Source organism: Malaclemys terrapin, chromosome 13, assembly GCF_027887155.1.
Source record: "Malaclemys terrapin pileata isolate rMalTer1 chromosome 13, rMalTer1.hap1, whole genome shotgun sequence".
Classification (NCBI taxonomy): Eukaryota; Metazoa; Chordata; order Testudines; family Emydidae; genus Malaclemys; species Malaclemys terrapin.
In genome coordinates this window covers 31,712,362-31,730,825 of record NC_071517.1, presented here as the reverse complement: position 1 = coordinate 31,730,825, position 18,464 = coordinate 31,712,362, and the positions used below count along the sequence as shown (strand labels likewise).

Below are 18,464 nucleotides of genomic sequence, written 5' to 3'. Positions count from 1 at the left end.
GAGGATAACACAGTGAGATAAAGAATGGATGTTGTTTGAATGCCAGAAAACACCAGGACCATACGCTGCCATGCTTTGTTATGCAATGATTCCCAACTACGTGCTACTGGCCTGACATGGTAAAGTGTCCTACCATGGCGGACGGAATAAGGCCGCCCTCCCCAGAAACCTTTTGCAAAGGCTTTGGGAGTACATCCAGGAGAGCTTTATGGAGATGTCCCTGGAGGATTTCCGCTCCATCCCCATACGCGTTAACAGACTTTTCCAGTAGGTGTACTGGCCACGAATGCCAGGGCAAACAAATCATTAAACACGCTTGCTTTTAAACCATGTGTAATATTTAGAAAGGTACACTCACCAGAGGTCCCTTCTCTGCCTTCAGGGTCCGGGAGCACGCCTTGGGTGGGTTCAGGGGTTACTGGCTCCAGGTCCAGGGTGAGAAAGATATCTTGGCTTCCTTGCTGTGAGCTATCTTCAATCTCTTCATCATCATCTTCCTCGTCCCCAAAACCCGCTTCCGTGTTGCGTGATTCTCCATTGATAGAGTCAAAGCACAGGGTTGGGGTAGTGGTGGATGCACGCCCTAGCATGGCATGCAGCTCATCATAGAAGCGGCATGTTCGGGGCTCTGATCCGGAGCAGTCGTTTGCCTCTCTGTTTTTTTGGTAGGCTTGCCTGAGCTCCTTAATTTTCACGCGGCACTGCTTTGCGTCCCTGTTATGGCCTCTGTCCTTCATGCCCTTTGAGACTTTTTATAATGTTTTGGCATTTCGTTTACTGGAACTGAGTTCAGCTAGCATGGATTCATCTCCCCATATGGCGAGCAGATCCCATACCTCCCGTCCAGTCCATGTTGGAGCTCTTTTGCGATCCTGGGACTCCATCATGGTCACCTCTGCTGATGAGATCTGCACTCACCTGCACCTTGCCACGCTGGCCAAACAGGAAATCAGATTCAAAAGTTCGCAGGCCTTTTCCTGTCTACCTGGCCAGTGCATCTGAGTTGAGAGCGCTGTTCAGAGCAGTCACAATGGAGCACTCTGGGATAGCTCCCAGAGGCCAGTACCATTGAATTGTGTCCATACTACCCCAAATTCAACACGGCAAGCCCGATTTCAATGCTAATCCCCTCGTCGGAGGTGGAGTAAAGAAATCAATTTAAAGAGCCCTTTAAATAAAAAAAAAAGGCTTCGTCATGTGGACGGGTCCAGGCTTAAATTGAGGTAACGCTGCTAAATTCGACCTAAAATCGTAGTGTAGACCAGGCCTGACTCAGATCCCTAGAGGTGGCCCTGCCCATGTGGTCTGAGCCTGTGCAGCTCCATGAAGGGAACATGGACACAGACTCTGCTAAATTGTTTTATTTAATTGCACCAGGAAAACTAGGAATTAAACTGACACTGTGGAGAGGGTTTTGTCTGATTATCTTGGGCGGCTGCTGAGCTCTTGCCAGGCCTTCTCATACTCCTCACAACCAGACCTGTGTCGGGGTTTCTCTCTAGTGCAGCAGGAAGCCTGTGCAGGTGGGTGTTACATAAACATTATTTCCTTAATTACACCTGGGCGCAGTGAATTCCTCATTTCTCAGGGTGCAGAATTCACCTCTTGCTGCAGAACTGGGCTCCAGAGTCTCCATCTGCATCTCTAATAATCACGGGTGGGATTTTCAAAGCCCCACAGAAGATTTGGAGGCCCAGCTCCCATTTGAAATTAATGGGGATTGGGGACCCAGTTCATTTACTCATCGACTTCAAGGGCAGACGGGAGCATTGTGATCATCTAGTCTGATCTTCTGAATACCACAGGCTACAGAACCTCTCCCACCCCCTCCTATAGACCCATAGCTCCTGGCTGAGTTACTGAAGTTCTCAAGTCATGATTTAAAGACTTTTAAGCAATAACCTTGAAAATGTGAACAGGCAAAGACTGCCTTAGTCTGCAGACAGCCTGAAACAGTAGCTCTGAGAGGAGTGAACTGCCTCAGACATCCAAGTCAAGATCCCATGGAGAGGAGTGAAAAGTACAGCAGAGAGAAAAAATGCAGCTTCTGTCTGGGGGTTTGACTTGCAGCCTTGCTGCTGGAGAATCACAGCACATGGTTTGATCAGCCACTCCAAGGACAGAGCAAATTTGTACCAGCATCCAGCTGTTTAAGTCATTGCTTTTAGTGCCTCCACTGCAAAATATACAGAAGGCAAAAGGAGAGGGACTGGACAGAATAAAAATAAGGTAGGGAAGGTGTCAGGGTTCCCTCCCCACTCTGAACTCTGGGGTACAGATGTGGGGACCCGCATGAAAGACCCCCTAAGCTTATTTCTACCAGCTTAAGTTAAAAACTTCTCCAAGGTACAAATCCTTTCCTTGTCCTTGGACGGTATTGCTGCCACCACCAAATGATTTAGACAAAGATTCAAGAAAAGGACCACTTGGAATTCCTATTTCCCCAAAATATCCCCTCAAGCCCCTTCCCCCCCTTTCCTGGTGAGGCTTGAGAATAATATACTAACCAATTGCCTTTAATAAAAGTACAGACCAGACCCTTACTTTTAGGACACTAAAATAATCAAGTTCTTAAAAGAAGAACTTTATTATAAAGAAAAAAGTAAAAGAAGCACCTCTGTAAAATCAGGATGGAGGGTAATTTGACAGGGTGATATAAAGATTTAAAACACAGAAGATTCCCCTCTAGGCTCAAAACACGAATAAACTTCCCTCTTAGCATAGGGAAAATTCACAAGCTAAAACAAAAGATAATCTAACGCATTTCCTTGCTTTACTTACATTTTTTGTAATCTTAGATGCTTATTTCAGATAGGGGTTTAGGAGATGATTTTTTCCTGCCTGGTCTCTCTCTCTGTCCCCAGAGAGAACAACAAAGAGAGCACAAACAAAACCTCCTCCCCCCCAAGATTTGAAAGTATCTTCTTTCCCCATTGGTCCTTTTGTATTTGAGCTTCTCAACCCCTTACAGGTAAAGGAGAGATTTTATGCTACCCTTAGCTGTATGCTTATGATAGAAGGAAAAGGACACACAGAGGTTTTGTGTGTGTGTATGTGTGTGTAAGTCTCTTATCCCAAGTCGGTGGAGATGGTGATGTTACCTGGGACCTTCCCTGGCTCAGTCTGGTCAGCACATTCCACTGGATCAGGGCTATGAAGGCCCAACTGCGTAATGGTGGATTCTGAGGTCCAAACACACGGTGAGGGTGGCAGCCATGATGGTGAAGCTCACTCTTTCCGGCCCACCCGGCTCCCAGTCAGCCAGTGTCAGCTTATTTCCCCCCCCAGGTTCTCTACTAGAGGTCCCCAAGGGGATTGGTGGGTGGAATAGCCCATCCCCCCATTATTTTGTTCACCAGGTAGGCCTAATTTCAGACACACCCATTGTGCTCCATTGATTTCTCCTTTGGGGAAATCAATGGAGCACAATGGGTATGTCTGAAATGTGGCCTTTACCCACCCTCCTCATGTTTATCAGACACGATCTAAACACAGTCCTGAAGTTAAACCAGGAGTCTGTCTGTGGGGATTGATTCAGTCGGCCTCTCTCCCACTAGAGCCGGCACACTCGGCATAAGCTGACTAAGCAGTTGCTTAGGGGCCCGGGCAGCTCGGGGGGCCCTGATTTTTGGAAATAATGCAGTTAGTATTCTCAGGGGTGGGTAAAGGCCACCTCCCCCCCCCCCACACACACACTGTTCTCTCTTAGGACCCTCAACGGGGTAGCATCGGCTCTGTTTGCAGCTTTTCCTATCAGCATTTATTGCTAGCGGCTATTATGATATTTTATCAACTTTCTCTCACTTTTCACAGCTCAGCTCACAATTCGGGTAGATGTGTGGCCCAATTATCACAACATTCCACAGTGAGGGAATTCAGCATTTTCCAAGATCCCACAGAATTCAGGAGGTTTCTTGCACTCAGCCAGGCACCATTTTACATTATGTCTCCCTGTCCTGCTGGGACTTGTTTCTAAGGGAAGAGCAGAGCAGCCAGGGCCCAGGAAAGAGGATCTGGGCCAGGCTGTCTGAATAACACTGCAGGAGTGGAGGCCCAGGGAGTAGGGCTGGCCCACTGGAGAGCATAGAGCAAAACCCTGTCCCCCAAATCATCACTGGTTAATGTTACATCAGGGAACTGGAATGAATTAACATGGCCACTGAGTCTAGGGGCTGCTGCAGCAGGATTTGGTTCCATTCTTTACACAGGGCTGAAGTAATTATAGAGATTCGTAGAGCAGGGGACAAACAGCCTGCAGAACTGGCCGTCACTAGGCAACCTGCAGAGCTGAGGCTGCTGGCACCGAAGCTGCCCTCTCACTGCCCTGTGGGTGTGTCAGAGGAATTTGATCTTTGTGCCATAACCATCCTGTGAGGCGGATCCAGTCACAGTCACGTTCCAGCCTCGATCCTTCTTTCACTTTTGAAGCTGGTGGATGTGCCAAGAGAGAACGAGGCTTCCATCCAATATAAAATGCATTAACTGAATGAAAAGCTCAGGGACAGGCTGGAGTTAAACCCTGTGGCTCCCTGACCCCTCCGGCGGGATGGATGTTACAGCCTGGGAAAGGGAACCAGTCACTGGGAGCAGGAGCTCTGCCTAGAGGGAATGGCTCTGGGTGCTAGCGAAGCTGGGAGCCCTGTAGAGAGACTGGAACAGCTCAGAAACGACTCCACAGGACACCACAGGTAGGGGGTCACTCACTGCAACCCCATCTGAACTGCTCCCCTGGATAGTTTCAGGCTGATTAGTCAGACGAGCTGCTGCTATCAACGGGCCTCATTCCTGGGATTTGGGGGATAAACTGTCACTTTCCTACTGGGAACGCAGCTGTGGCTGTAGAAATGTCCACACAGATTCAGAGACCTGCCCAGTCCCTTCTTCACTGCCAGGTTTGCATTTTTTTGCTGTTCTGCTCCATTTACTGACAGCCAGAGGTAGGAACCCATCGCCAGTGTAATGTTCCCATGGGGCGCTGTTGGGAGTGTGCAGGTGTTTTCATCTTCAGCTCACTAACAGGACGCTCCAGAGTGAGAGGGTGAAAGATGGAAGGGAAACACTTGGGGCCAGACTGGGTGCAACTGATGCAGGGAGGGGGAGATTTTATAAGCTCCTAAGGGATTTAGGAGCACAAGGCCCATTGATCCTAACTCTCCTGTGTTTGTAAATATCTCCCCCTCCGAGTGTAAATTGCAGCTGTCTGTGCCCACCAGGCCCTTTGTATCCCGAGGGGCCCTCAGCCCAGGGGAGACAGGGGAGGCTGCTGCTGCCCTCAGGGGGTTTCTGGCAGGGCAGGGGCAGCTTTACCTCCCACTGGCTCTCTATCAGCAGCTGCCACCGAATACAGGTGTTCAGTGAGTGACTCCCACACCAGCCCTGCTCTCACCTACTTCCTCCCTCGTGTGGCTGCTCATTGGGCCGTGCCAGACCCTGCAGCCATCCTGGCCCAAGGCAGGTTACAGCCATTTTCCCTTGTCACAGTCCAGACCCAGCCAGAGCTTCCATCAGCGCTATGTGGTGTGAGCCCCGAGTGAAGTCAGCCCGTGTCGGAAGCCCACTGCCCTTTACAGCAACTCAGCCTCTTGCAGGTGCTGGGGGCCAGAGAGGCCTAGGGCCACATTTCCAAAACAGCTCAGCTCTGAACTGCTCCCTGTGTGACAGGGCAGGTTTCCGGGGCTCTGAGCAGTCGCAGTTGGGAGGGCAGGGCAGGCAGTGACACAACCCCTTACTGGTCTGGATTGCACCCAAAATATCACAGACACTGCAGAAACAGGTTACAAAAAATTATTTATGGTAGGAGACTGGAGGAGATCAATCTGTTCACTTTAGCAAAGAGAAGATTGAGAGGTGACTTTCTGTCATGGATTCACAAGGTCTGATCTATGCTCTGGCCTTCAGCCAGTCCCTTGGGAGTGACCTTCTATTGTGGTGGACCCCATGATCCACACAATTCCACATTACTATGCGGAGGACCAATGCTAACGAGGTCAATTTGATCAGGGTGGATGTGGTCCACTCCCAACAGTTGATGAGAAGATGAGAATACTAAAAGAGGGAAAATGACTTCTTGTAGTGAGCCAGCCACTCCCAGTCTCTATTCAGACCCAGTCTGATAGTGCATATGAATTCCAGCTTAGCAGTTTCACGCTGAAGTCTGGTTTTGAACGTTTTTTGCTGAAGTATGGCAACTTTCAAGTCTGTTACTGAGTGTCCAGGGAGATTGAAGTGCTCTCCAACAGGTTTTTGAATGTTACCATTCTTGATGTCTGATTTGTGTCCATTTATTCTTTTGCATACAGACTGTCTGGTTTGGCCAATGTACATGGCAGAGGGGCATTGCTGGCACATGATGGCATCTATCACATTAGTAGATATGCAGGTGAATGAGCTCCTGATGGTGTGGCTGATGTGATTATGTCCTATGATGGTGTCACTTGAGTATATATGCGGACAGAGTTGGCAATGGGATTTGTTGCAGGGATTGGTTCCTGAGTTAGTGTTTCTGTTGTGTGGTGTGTAGTTGCTGGTGAGTATTTGTTTCAGGTTGGGGGGCTGTCTGTAAGCGAGAACTGGCCTGCCTCCCAAGGTCTGTGAAAGTGAGGGATTATCTTCCAAGATAGGTTGTAGATTGTTGATGATGTGCTGGAGAGGCTTTAGCTGGGGGCTGTAGGTGATGGCCAGTGACGCTCTGTTACTTTCCTTGTTGGGCCTGTCCTGTAGTAGGTGACTTCTGGATACCCATCTGGCTCTGTCAATCTGTTTCTTCACTTCCTCTGGTGGTATTGTAGTTTTAAGAACGCTTGATAGGGATACTGTAGGTGTTTGTCTCTGTCTGAGGCATTGGAGCAAATGCGGTTGTATCTTAGGGTTTGGCTGTGGACAATGGATCGTGTGATGTGTTCTGGATGAAAGCTGGAGGCATGTAGGTAAGTACAGCAGTCACTAGTTTTCCGGTATAGGGTGGTGTTTATGTGACCATTTGCACTGTAGTGTCCAGGAAGTGGATATCTGGTGTGGACTGGTTCAGGCTGAGGTTGATGGTGGGGTGGAAACTGTTGAAGTCCCGATCGAATTCTTCAAGGGCCTCCTTCCCGTGGGTCCAGATGATGAAGATGTCATCAGTGTAGCACAAGTAGAGGAGGGGCACTTGGGGATGAGAGCTGAGGAAGCGTTGTTCTAAGTCAGCCATAAAAATGTTGGCATACTGTGGGGTCATGCGGATACCCATAGCAGTGACGCTGACTTGAAGGTATAAATCATCCCCAAATCTGAAATGGTAGTGGGTGAGGACACAGTCACAAAGCTCGGCCACCGGGTGTGCCATGACATCATCGGGGATACTTTTCTTGATGGCTTGTAGTCCATCTTTGTGTGGAATGTTGGTGTAGAGAGCTTCTACATCTATAGTGACCAGGATGGTGTTTTCTGGAAGACCACCAATGGACTGTAGTTTCCTCAGGACGTCAGTGGTGTCTCGAAGATAGCTAGGAGTGCTGGTAGCATAGGGCCTGAGGAGAGAGTTAGGGAGTGATATGTGTTGATTCCAGCCCAGACTCTCTGAGTGGCTCTACATCTCAGATATCTAGCCTGTTCAGCCTAGTCCCAGCGAGAGAAGCAATTCTTTCCCCCAAAGCAGTAGCGATGCCAAAGGGATTGGTAGAGAGTCCTACTGATAGTTCATTAAAATATTTCAGTAAAGTTCCCCATCTGTCACACCTTCTGTGATGGAACAGGGAGTGGGGAGTATTGACCTGGGAATGTTGTGTGGGAGTTTTACTGGTACTGTCTGCATTGATGCTGGATGGTGGTGGGATATCAGGATGTGACTTCACTTGGGGGATGATATGTGAGCAAGTAACCTGAGCCCTGGAGGGGGTTGGGGCCAGGTGACACCTTCTGCCCAGGAAACTGGACAAAGGCTGGAGAAGGATCCGGGGAGGGGGGGTGGTTGGATGAGATGGCTGGAAGGGGTCTCAGTTTGGAGCTGGCTGGGGAAATGGAGGGAGGCCCAGGACCAGGGTCTGGGCTCCCAGGCCCCCAAGATGGACCTGACTGAGGGGGTCCTGTTGTCTGTACCTACAAGCCCTCTTTTGGACTCTGTTCCTGTCGTCTAATAAACCTTCTGTTTTACTGGCTGGCTGAGAGTCACGGTGAATCACAGGAAGTGGGGAGTGTAGGGCCCGGACTCCCCCACACTCCGTGAGACCTTCATAGAGAAAATACAGGGTACTAAAGTTCTCTTTAATATAGGGTAGAAAGGCATAACAAGACCCAATGGCTGGAAGTTAAAACTGGACAAATTCAAATTAGAAATAAGGCACAGAATTGTAACACTGAGGGTGATTAATCATTGGAACAAACTACCCAGGGAAGTGGTGAATTGCCCAACTCTTGCTGTCTTCAGATCAAGGATTAGTGACTTTCTGGAAGATGCTTTAGTCAAACGCAAGTTTGGGCTGAGTACAGGGGTAAATGGGTGAGAGTGTTTGGCCCATGGCACAGATCAGACTAGATGATCTAATGGCCCCTCTGACCTTAGTCTATGAATACTGGGAAGTGCGTTAATGTAAACGTAACTGATCCATGGACCATGGCTCTGAAAGTCTGACAACCGTGGCACTGTCATTGTATCCCACTCACTCACCGTCTGGTTTGTTATTTCTCCTGTTCCCCAGACCAAGCTACGATGACGGGGAAGGTTCCCTCGTTCTCCTCCGGCTCCACAGTGAGCTCCGCTCTGCCTGGCTACGTCGCTCTCTGCCTCACTCTACAGGTTCACAGGCTGGTGTCAGGTAGGAGCTCCGGCCTCCTCGCTGGGGTTTGCTGATGTTGGTATTGCTGGTCATCAGCGCCCATCTCACATCACTGATGTCTCTTACAAACCACATCTGCTCAGCCTGCCAACAACCAGTAACATGGAGAAAGCACAGGGCACTGCTGGGTCCCCAGTAATCATGGTTACGATCTATACACCATCATGTCTGGCCTTGTGGTTTTCAAACATTTGTACTGGTGACACCTTTCACATAGCAAACCACTAAGTGCGACTAAGTGCGACTCCCCTTATAAATTAAAAACACTTTTTTATATATTTAACACCATTATAAATGCTGGAGGCAAAGCGGGGTTTGGGATGGAGGCTGACAGCTCGCTAACCCCCATATAATAACCTCACGACCCCCCGAGGGGTCACGACCCCCAGTTTGAGAACCCCTGTGCTACATCCATCCTACTGTTCTGGCTGATTTCTGGCAGCTTCAAAACCACAGCACACAGTGAGCACTACTACAGGGCTTGCAAACTATTTAAAAGACACTACCAGTTACTAGACACTGCACTGCCAGACTGTATACGTCACAAATCAGACTCTTCAGCCATGAAGGAGCCCTGAATCCTAGACTCTCCAGTTTAGAAGTAACAACCCACATGTCATTCATGCTGCACTAGACACATCTGACTAGGACTCAGAGCTAGAGCTTCTCTCACAGTGTGGATGTTTGTTGGCTTTTTCATTCTGTGCCTTCCGTGAAGCCAATATAGTGACCCACTTCACCCCCGGGGATGCCTCCACAGTTTCATAGATTCATAGATTCATAGATTATAGGACTGGAAGGGACCTCGAGAGGTCATCGAGTCCAGTCCCCTGCCCGCATGGCAGGACCAAATACTGCCTAGACCATCCCTAATAGACATTTATCTAACCTACTCTTAAATATCTCCAGAGACGGAGATTCCACAACCTCCCTAGGCAATTTGTTCCAGTGTTTAACCACCCTGACAGTTAGGAACTTTTTCCTAATGTCCAACCTAGACCTCCCTTGCTGCAGTTTAAACCCATTGTTTCTGGTTCTATCCTTAGAGGCTAAGGTGAACAAGTTCTCTCCCTCCTCCTTATGACACCCTTTTAGATACCTGAAAACTGCTATCATGTCCCCTCTCAGTCTTCTCTTTTCCAAACTAAACAAACCCAGTTCTTTCAGCCTTCCTTCATAGGTCATGTTCTCAAGACCTTTAATCATTCTTGTTGCTCTTCTTTGGACCCTTTCCAATTTCTCCACATCTTTTTTAAAATGCGGCGCCCAGAACTGGACACAATACTCCAGCTGAGGCCTAACCAGAGCAGAGTACAGCGGAAGAATGACTTCTCGTGTCTTGCTCACAACACACCTGTTAATGCATCCCAGAATCATGTTTGCTTTTTTTGCAACAGCATCACACTGTTGACTCATATTTAGCTTGTGGTCCACTATAACCCCTAGATCTCTTTCTGCCGTACTCCTTCCTAGACAGTCTTTTCCCATTCTGTATGTGTGAAATTGATTTTTCCTTCCTAAGTGGAGCACTTTGCATTTGTCTTTGTTAAACTTCATCCTGTTTAACTCAGACCATTTCTCCAATTTGTCCAGATTGTTTTGAATTATGACCCTGTCCTCCAAAGTAGTTGCAATCCCTCCCAGTTTGGTATCATCCGCAAACTTAATAAGCGTACTTTCTATGCCAATATCTAAGTCGTTGATGAAGATATTGAACAGAGCCGGTCCCAAAACAGACCCCTGCGGAACCCCACTCGTTACGCCTTTCCAGCAGGATTGGGAACCATTAATAACAACTCTCTGAGTACGGTTATCCAGCCAGTTATGCACCCACTTTATAGTAGCCCCATCTAATTTGTATTTGCCTAGTTTATCGATAAGAATATCATGCGAGACCGTATCAAATGCCTTACTAAAGTCTAGGTATACCACATCCACCGCTTCACCCTTATCCACAAGGCTCGTTATCCTATCAAAGAAAGCTATCAGATTGGTTTGACATGATTTGTTCTTCACAAATCCATGCTGGCTATTCCCTATCACCTTACCACCTTCCAAGTGTTGGCAGATGATTTCCTTAATTACTTGCTCCATTATCTTCCCTGGCACAGAAGTTAAACTAACTGGTCTGTAGTTACCTGGGTTGTTTTTATTTCCCTTTTTATAGATGGGCACTATATTTGCCCTTTTCCAGTCTTCTGGAATCTCTCCCGTCTCCCATGACTTTCCAAAGATAATAGCTAGAGGCTCAGATACCTCCTCTATTAGCTCCTTGAGTATTCTAGGATGCATTTCATCAGGCCCGGGTGACTTGCAGGCATCTAACTTTTCTAAGTGATTTTTAACTTGTTCTTTTTTTATTTTATCCGCTAAACCTACCCCCTTCCCATTAGTATTCACTATGTTAGGCATTCCTTCAGACTTCTCGGTGAAGACCGAAACAAAGAAGTCATTAAGCATCTCTGCCATTTCCAAGTTTCCTGTTACTGTTTCTCCCTCTTCACTAAGCAGTGGGCCTACCCTGTCTTTGGTCTTCCTCTTGCTTCTAATGTATTGATAAAAAGTCTTCTTGTTTCCTTTTATTCCCGTAGCTAGTTTGAGCTCATTTTGTGCCTTTGCCTTTCTAATCTTGCCCCTGCATTCCTGTGTTGTTTGCCTATATTCATCCTTTGTAATCTGTCCTAGTTTCCATTTTTTATATGACTCCTTTTTATTTTTTAGATCGTGCAAGATCTCGTGGTTAAGCCAAGGTGGTCTTTTGCCACATTTTCTATCTTTCCTAACCAGCGGAATAGCTTGCTTTTGGGCCCTTAATAGTGTCCCTTTGAAAAACTGCCAACTCTCCTCAGTTGTTTTTCCCCTCAGTCTTGATTCCCATGGGACCTTACCTATCAGCTCTCTGAGCTTCCCAAAATCTGCCTTCCTGAAATCCATTGTCTCTATTTTGCTGTTCTCCCTTCTACCCTTCCTTAGAATTGCAAACTCTATGATTTCATGATCACTTTCACCCAGGCTGCCTTCTACTTTCACATTCTCAACGAGTTCCTCCCTATTTGTTAAAATCAAGTCTAAAACAGCTTCCCCCCTAGTAGCTTTTTCAACCTTCTGAAATAAAAAGTTGTCTCCAATGCAGTCCAAGAATTTGTTGGATAGTCTGTTCCCCGCTGTGTTATTTTCCCAACATATATCCGGATAGTTGAAGTCCCCCATCACCACCAAATCTTGGGCTTTGGATGATTTTGTTAGTTGCTTGAAAAAAGCCTCATCCACCTCTTCCACCTGGTTAGGTGGCCTGTAGTAGACGCCTAGCATGACATCTCCCTTGTTTTTTGCCCCTTTAAGCCTAACCCAGAGACTCTCAACACTTCCATCTCCTATGTCCATCTCTACCTCAGTCCAAGTGTGTACATTTTTAATATATAAGGCAACACCTCCTCCCTTTTTCCCCTGTCTATCCTTCCTGAGCAAGCTGTACCCATCCACACCAACATTCCAATCATGTGTATTATCCCACCAAGTTTCAGTGATGCCAACAATGTCATAGTTGTATTTATTTATTAGCACTTCCAGTTCTTCCTGCTTATTCCCCATACTTCTCGCATTTGTATATAGGCATCTAAGATACTGGTTTGATCTTTCCTCCCAGTTTTGTCCTGACTCTCCTTTCTCTCTGCCAATATAGCCCACACTCCCTCTTGTTTCCGACTCATTTCCCCGGTCTCCATGTTCCCCACTTACCTGTGGGCTTTGCTCACCTGTCCCCGTCGAACCTAGTTTAAAGCCCTCCTCACTAGGTTAGCCAGTCTGTGTCCGAATAGAGTCTTTCCTCTCCTCAAAAGGTGAACGCCATCTCTGCCTAGCAGTCCTTCCTCGAATAGCATCCCGTGGTCTAGGAAGCCAAAGCCCTCCTGGCGACACCATCTTCGCAGCCAGGCATTCACCTCCATGATGCATCTGTCTCTGCCCGGGCCCCTACCTTTGACAGGAAGAATTGAAGAGAATACCACCTGCGCTCCAAACTCCTTCACCCGTACTCCCAGAGTCCTGTAGTCACTCTTGATCCGCTCAGTGTCACACCGCGCAGTATCATTTGTGCCCACATGGATGAGTAGCATGGGGTAGTAGTCAGAGGGCCAGATAATCCTCGACAATGCCTCCGTAACGTCTCGGATACGGGCCCCCGGCAGGCAGCATACCTCCCGAGATGAAATGGCAGGGCGACAGATGGGCACCTCCGTCCCCCTCAGCAGAGAGTCTCCGACCACCACTACCCTACGTTTCCTATTCGCAGTGGTGGCAGCAGACTTTCCAGCCTTAGGGGTACGAGGCTTCTCCTCCTTTACTGTAGGGAGTGATTCCTTCTTTCCTGTATCAAGAAGAGCATAATGGTTACCTATAACCACGGCAGGAGGGTTCGGAGCAAGGGTGGAGCACTGCCTGCTGCCAGAAGTTACTCGGTCATTTTGGTTCCCTCCTCCTGTGGTTTCCATCCTGCTAATTTAACCGACTCTCTCTGAATGCTGAGTCTCTGCACTGAGACACCCCCTCCCGCCCACATACTGTGCAGTTCCACAGTGACTAGTTCTCTGTTTCCTTCACTTTTTTATCTGCCTCCTTCTCCCCTCCATTATCTGACTTCTGACTTTACCTTTAAAGCCATTGCCAGTGTAGTGATGATCTGTTTTCATCTCTTTACACCTTGCTGTAGGGTGACCAGATAGCAAATGTGAAAAATCAGGACGGGAGGTGGGGGGTAATAGGCACCCATATAAGAAAAAGCCCTGAATATCGGGACTGTCCCTATAAAATCAGGACATCTGGTCACTCTACCTTGCTGGCTTTTACAGCACCCCTCCTGCAGATGAAGAGGCCCCAGTGCTGGAGCAGCATGATTGGGGCACCATTTCAGATTTTGGGTGGGGTGGCTTTAACCATGATTTCCAGAGCTATTTTTTACTGTGTCAATAGTCCACAGTCACTTCAAAAGTAGCCCAATATATTTATTTAAACATTATTTTTATTAACACTACGGTCTATATCTTTAAAAAGAATCACTATCTAGAATATAATTAAATGATGGATGTTAGCAGCATATAGATCTATAACAAATTTTGGGAGCCAAATCATACAAATTGTTCAAATTAGCTTAGGTTTATGTTCACTGAAGGGTTTATACAAATAGTTATAATAAATACAAAGGGTTACATTAGAAGGAAGTTTCTGGTGTGTTGCTGTAAGGATTTGAGAGAGTAAATATCACCTCTACGAAATTCACCGATTGCACTCAAGTTTGTGAGACTCTGTCACCCTCACAGATGTTAAACAGTAAATACATCAGGAGATATGAATATTTACCAGCTGGAAGAGAAGATACAGCAGAAAGCTGCAAAATGGCTACTTGAGGGTAGCAGCTCCTCAAAAGATATCTGGGGAAAAGGTCCTAGAATAGAAAAGTGCAACCCCACTTTGGGGAGATTTGGTAAAATCCAGACATTCCCAGGGGAATCGGTGTTTCTGTGTCACAGCCGATGGACCTGACCCAAAGCCCATTGTTCGCAAATGAAAGACTCCCACAGCCAAGTGGGACCAAATGGTAGAATAATGGCAGTGCCCAGTGTGGACATTTCACTACAAAATGAGAGAGGTGGAAAAAATGGGAAAGTTTTAGTGTAATTAAGGAACATCTGTGGTGTGACACCTCATGTTTGTTTCTTGCCAGCAGGGGAAGATCTCAGGTGCTCATTCTTTAGCTCTGCTGCTCTAGCAGTGAAGCACTGACATCCAAAGTTGGGCTTCTGACCTCATTGTGCAGCAGCCACCCGCACCACCTCCCGCCTGGGCAGCCCTGTCTACTGGTGTCACAAGGAGGGGGTTTGCTCTTCTGACATAAGCACACTCACTCCCTGAGCTGGCTTGCTTTGAATTTGAAAAAAAGTGCTGAAGAAGCTCCCAGCCCTGAGTAGGATCAGTGAATGTCATGGAGGTGATGTTTCATCCTTACAGGGGTTTGCATGGGCTCAGCCTTTAATTGTTCTGCCTGATGAGCCGGACATCCCTCACTCCAGGCTGGGGAGGGGAGTAAAGCAAAGATACAAGCTGCCTGCATTCCTCTCACCCTTGGCTAGTGAGGGGAGAGGCAGGAGACAGTGTCCTGGTACGAAACTTGGGGGGGCTCCAGCCCCCCCTTGCCCCTCCCAAATGGTGCCCTTGAGCACAAAAAGGCCTGGATGCAGGGCCGGCTTTAGGCCAATTCAACCAATTCCCCTGAATCGGGCCCCGCCCCTAAGAAGGCCCCGCGCCCAAGCCCTGGTACTGGGGTAGCCCGGCTTCCCCAGGGGGCAATTTAAAGGGCCTGGGGCTCCCAGCAGGGGCTGGAGCCCCAGGCCCTTTAAATTGCCACCAGAGCCCCACTGCTGGAGCCCTGGGGTAGGGCTGCGGGGCTCTGGGGGCTATTTCAAAAGTCCAGGGCTCCGGCTGCTTCTACCGCCCCGGCCCTTTAAATAGCCGCCGGAGCCCCGCCGCTTCCCCAGGGCTCCCTCGGCTATTTACAGGGCCGGGGCAGTGGAAGCAGGGGAGCCCCGGGCCCTTTAAATAGCCCCCGAACCCCAGGCTGCTGCTGCTGCTGCTACCCTGGTGGGGGAGGGAGAAGGGGGCACTTACCATACAGGGTGGGCTGTACCCGCACCCCCTGCCCTGTCCGCAGCCAGCCCCTGTCTCCAGCCAGCCCCATACCCCCTGCCCCGCCTGCAGCCAGCCCCACACTCCCTGCCCGCAGCCAGCCCATCTCCAGCCAGCCCCGCACCCCTGCTTTGCCCGCAGCCAGCCCATCTCCAGCCAGCCCCTGCCGCACCCCCTGCCCACAACCAGCCCCTGCCACACCCCCTGCCCTGCCCGCACCAGCCCTACCCCCCCACCCTGCCGCTGCCTACAGCCTGCCCCGCACCCCCTGCCCACAGCTAGCCCCTGCCACACCCCCTGCCCTGTCTCCAGCCAACCCCTGCCGCACCCCCCTGCAGCCCTGCCCAAAGCCAGCCAGCCCCACACACCCCTGCCCACACGAGCCCTGCACCCCCTGCCCTGCCTGTAGCCAGCCCCGCACCCCCCGCCCTGCCTGTAGCCAGCCCCTGCCGCACCTCCCTGCCTGTAGCCAGCCAGTCCCGCACTCCTCTGTCTCCAGCCCTGCCAACCCATGCCGCACCCCCCTGCGGCCCTGCCTGAAGCCAGCCAGCCCACCCCACACACCCCTGTCTCCAGCCAGCCCCACACCCCTTGCCCTGCCTGCAGCCAGACCCTACCTCCAGTCAGCCCCTGCCCTGCCTCCAGCCAGCCCCATGTCCAGTGGTGCCCTGCAGTTCCCAGGGCAGTAACCCTGCACACCTGCTTCAATGAGGAGGGCAGGGAGCAGCTGGGACCCACACATGTGCACACACCCCCAGGGAGTGGCGGGGACCCACACATGTGAAACAGAGCTCATTTCTAGTTCAGGCCCATCTTTTTAAAAAGGAACTTTAGGTAGGGTTAGCAAACATCCGTATTTTCCCGGACATGTCAGGCTTTTGGGCTTTTAAATCGCCTTCCGGGAGGAATTTTTAAAATTTAAAATTTTAATTTTAATATAGGGAAAATATGGACGTATGTTAACCCTATTGGTACAAAAATACATACTGTGGCACATCCCTTAAATCAGAACTTTTTATAGGGAACTGGTTGCTAAGAAATGAAAGGCTTTTTTTTTTACGTTTTTTTTTTTTAAGTCATCCCTGCCAGGGCCATGCCGAAAATGTTCGAATTGGGCCCTGCACTTCCTAAAGCCGGCCCTGCCTGGATGTATGAGAGAGCCAGGCTCCCAGCACCATTATCTCCAGGGTGCCCATGAGACATGTTGAGCCCCATTCAGAGATAATAGGGACAGTGTCTAACACTCACATGTGAACTCTGCGTGGCAGATGTTGCAACCACATGTGACATTTTGGGGACTGTCAAATTCACTTTATGAATGTTCTGTGTATTTTTGTGTCCCTTTTATCTATGGCCTCTATACATATTGTATGTACCTTTGTGGGCTCGGGATTGTAATCTACGCCATGGGGGAGGGTTACCCCACCTCCTTCAGGAGCTACAAACCATGGGGGGGGGGAGTAATTACTTGTGGACAGGTAGCAGCTCCAGAGAAGTACCACTCCTAGGGAGAGTTACATAAACTGGGTTAGACGAGGCAGGGCTGGCCTTAGGGGTGGGCGAGCTGGGTGACCATCCAAGGCATCTTGCTGAGGGGGCGTCTCTGGAGCAGGGGTGTCCTATCTCTCCTCCCACCGCTGCTCTGCATCCATCTGCAGCTGCTGCTGCTCCTTGTTGGAGGTGTCCCTGGCCAAGTTGTCCCTGAGAGCCTCTTGTCTGCTGTGCAGGGGTGGGGGGCTGATGTGTTGGGGCATCCCCATCCCCCTGGCCTTGTAACCAGTCTTCACTGAGCTGGGGTAGGCGGACAAGAGTCCGTGCTGGTCACAAGTGGGAGCTGCTGGCTGCTGCTGCTGTCTGAACAAGGTCTTCAGATTAAATAGTGCTGTGCTTAAAGAGACAGCGCGCTTTCTCACACTCCCCCAACATACACTCTATCTCTCACATCACATTCCCCCAACACATACTTGTACTACTGGTGTTATTAAGTCTTGGTACTTCCTGTCGAAATGCACAATGCATATATATTGCCTGTAATTTTATACTTTCAAAGTTTGTTAAGGATTAGAGGGCAGTATTTTGATTTTATTTTTTTGACTGGTCTGTGCATTTCATAATCTCATTTCTCTCTTATGCTTAAATTTAATTCTTTGAGTAGTGAGTTCTAAAATGCCCAACCTGTCCTGGCTGGAGTAATTCTCATTAGTACTTTTATTACCATATTGTGCTTTGCCATTCATTATTTAAAGTGGTACAATCAAATAATAGTATCCTTCTAAAACGTAAATTTAGCTTGTAGTCACCTTAGCAGTGCCAGTTTAACAACAACAAATGCTAAACATGTAACTTTAGCCATCGTGCAGATGAAGGTCACTTATTTTCAAATGGCATTTTTAGTTATATTGGTAAAATAACTTAAAATTCATATGAAAATAAATGCGGTTCCAAGGCTGATACTAATAGTAATGATGGGGTCAAATGTTAATGATTGTGGTGGGTAAACACAACTGCCAAAGTAATTAGAAAAATAAAATCCCGTTCATAATAAAAGAGAAAAAAAAACTTTTTAAAATTAAGTAAATACATTTTTAATGGAGTGAAAAACAATTGACTAGAATAGAGTAGACAATGGCAGTAAAAGAGAGTGTGTCTGTTAGTGAAAGTAAGCAGATTTTATTTATCTCTACTAAAGATGGAGTACAAAGTATCACACTTGTGTTTCTTATCCCTGTGTTAAAGCTCCAGAACTGATAGCTCAAGGCTTGGGATTGAGAATATCTTGCTCTATTATATCCTGATTGTTCTAAATTTACATATAAACTTAAAATGCAGCTTTAATTGGAGTTTGTATATATTTGTTCTTTCTTTTTATATGTAACCTTTCTGCCAGGTGGAGTCAGCAGCAACCAGGGCCGGGTTCAATATCTAGGGTGTAACAAGGTGCAGACTTCCTGGCACAGCGCCTCCTGCTGGTCA

The 18,464-nt window shown here is 48.4% G+C and overlaps 1 protein-coding gene across 1 annotated transcript in view; it reads left to right on the top strand.

Annotated features, from left to right (window-relative positions):
* Window positions 1-8,680: 8,680 nt before the first annotated feature.
* The window catches only part of LOC128848361 (butyrophilin subfamily 1 member A1-like), an 82,062-nt gene continuing 72,278 nt past the window's right edge, over window positions 8,681-18,464 (top strand). Inside the window, exon 1 of the mRNA XM_054048341.1 lies at window positions 8,681-8,792. Within this exon, the coding sequence (XP_053904316.1) occupies window positions 8,687-8,792 (106 nt within the window). The 5' untranslated portion in view covers window positions 8,681-8,686. The remainder of the gene's footprint in view (window positions 8,793-18,464) is intronic.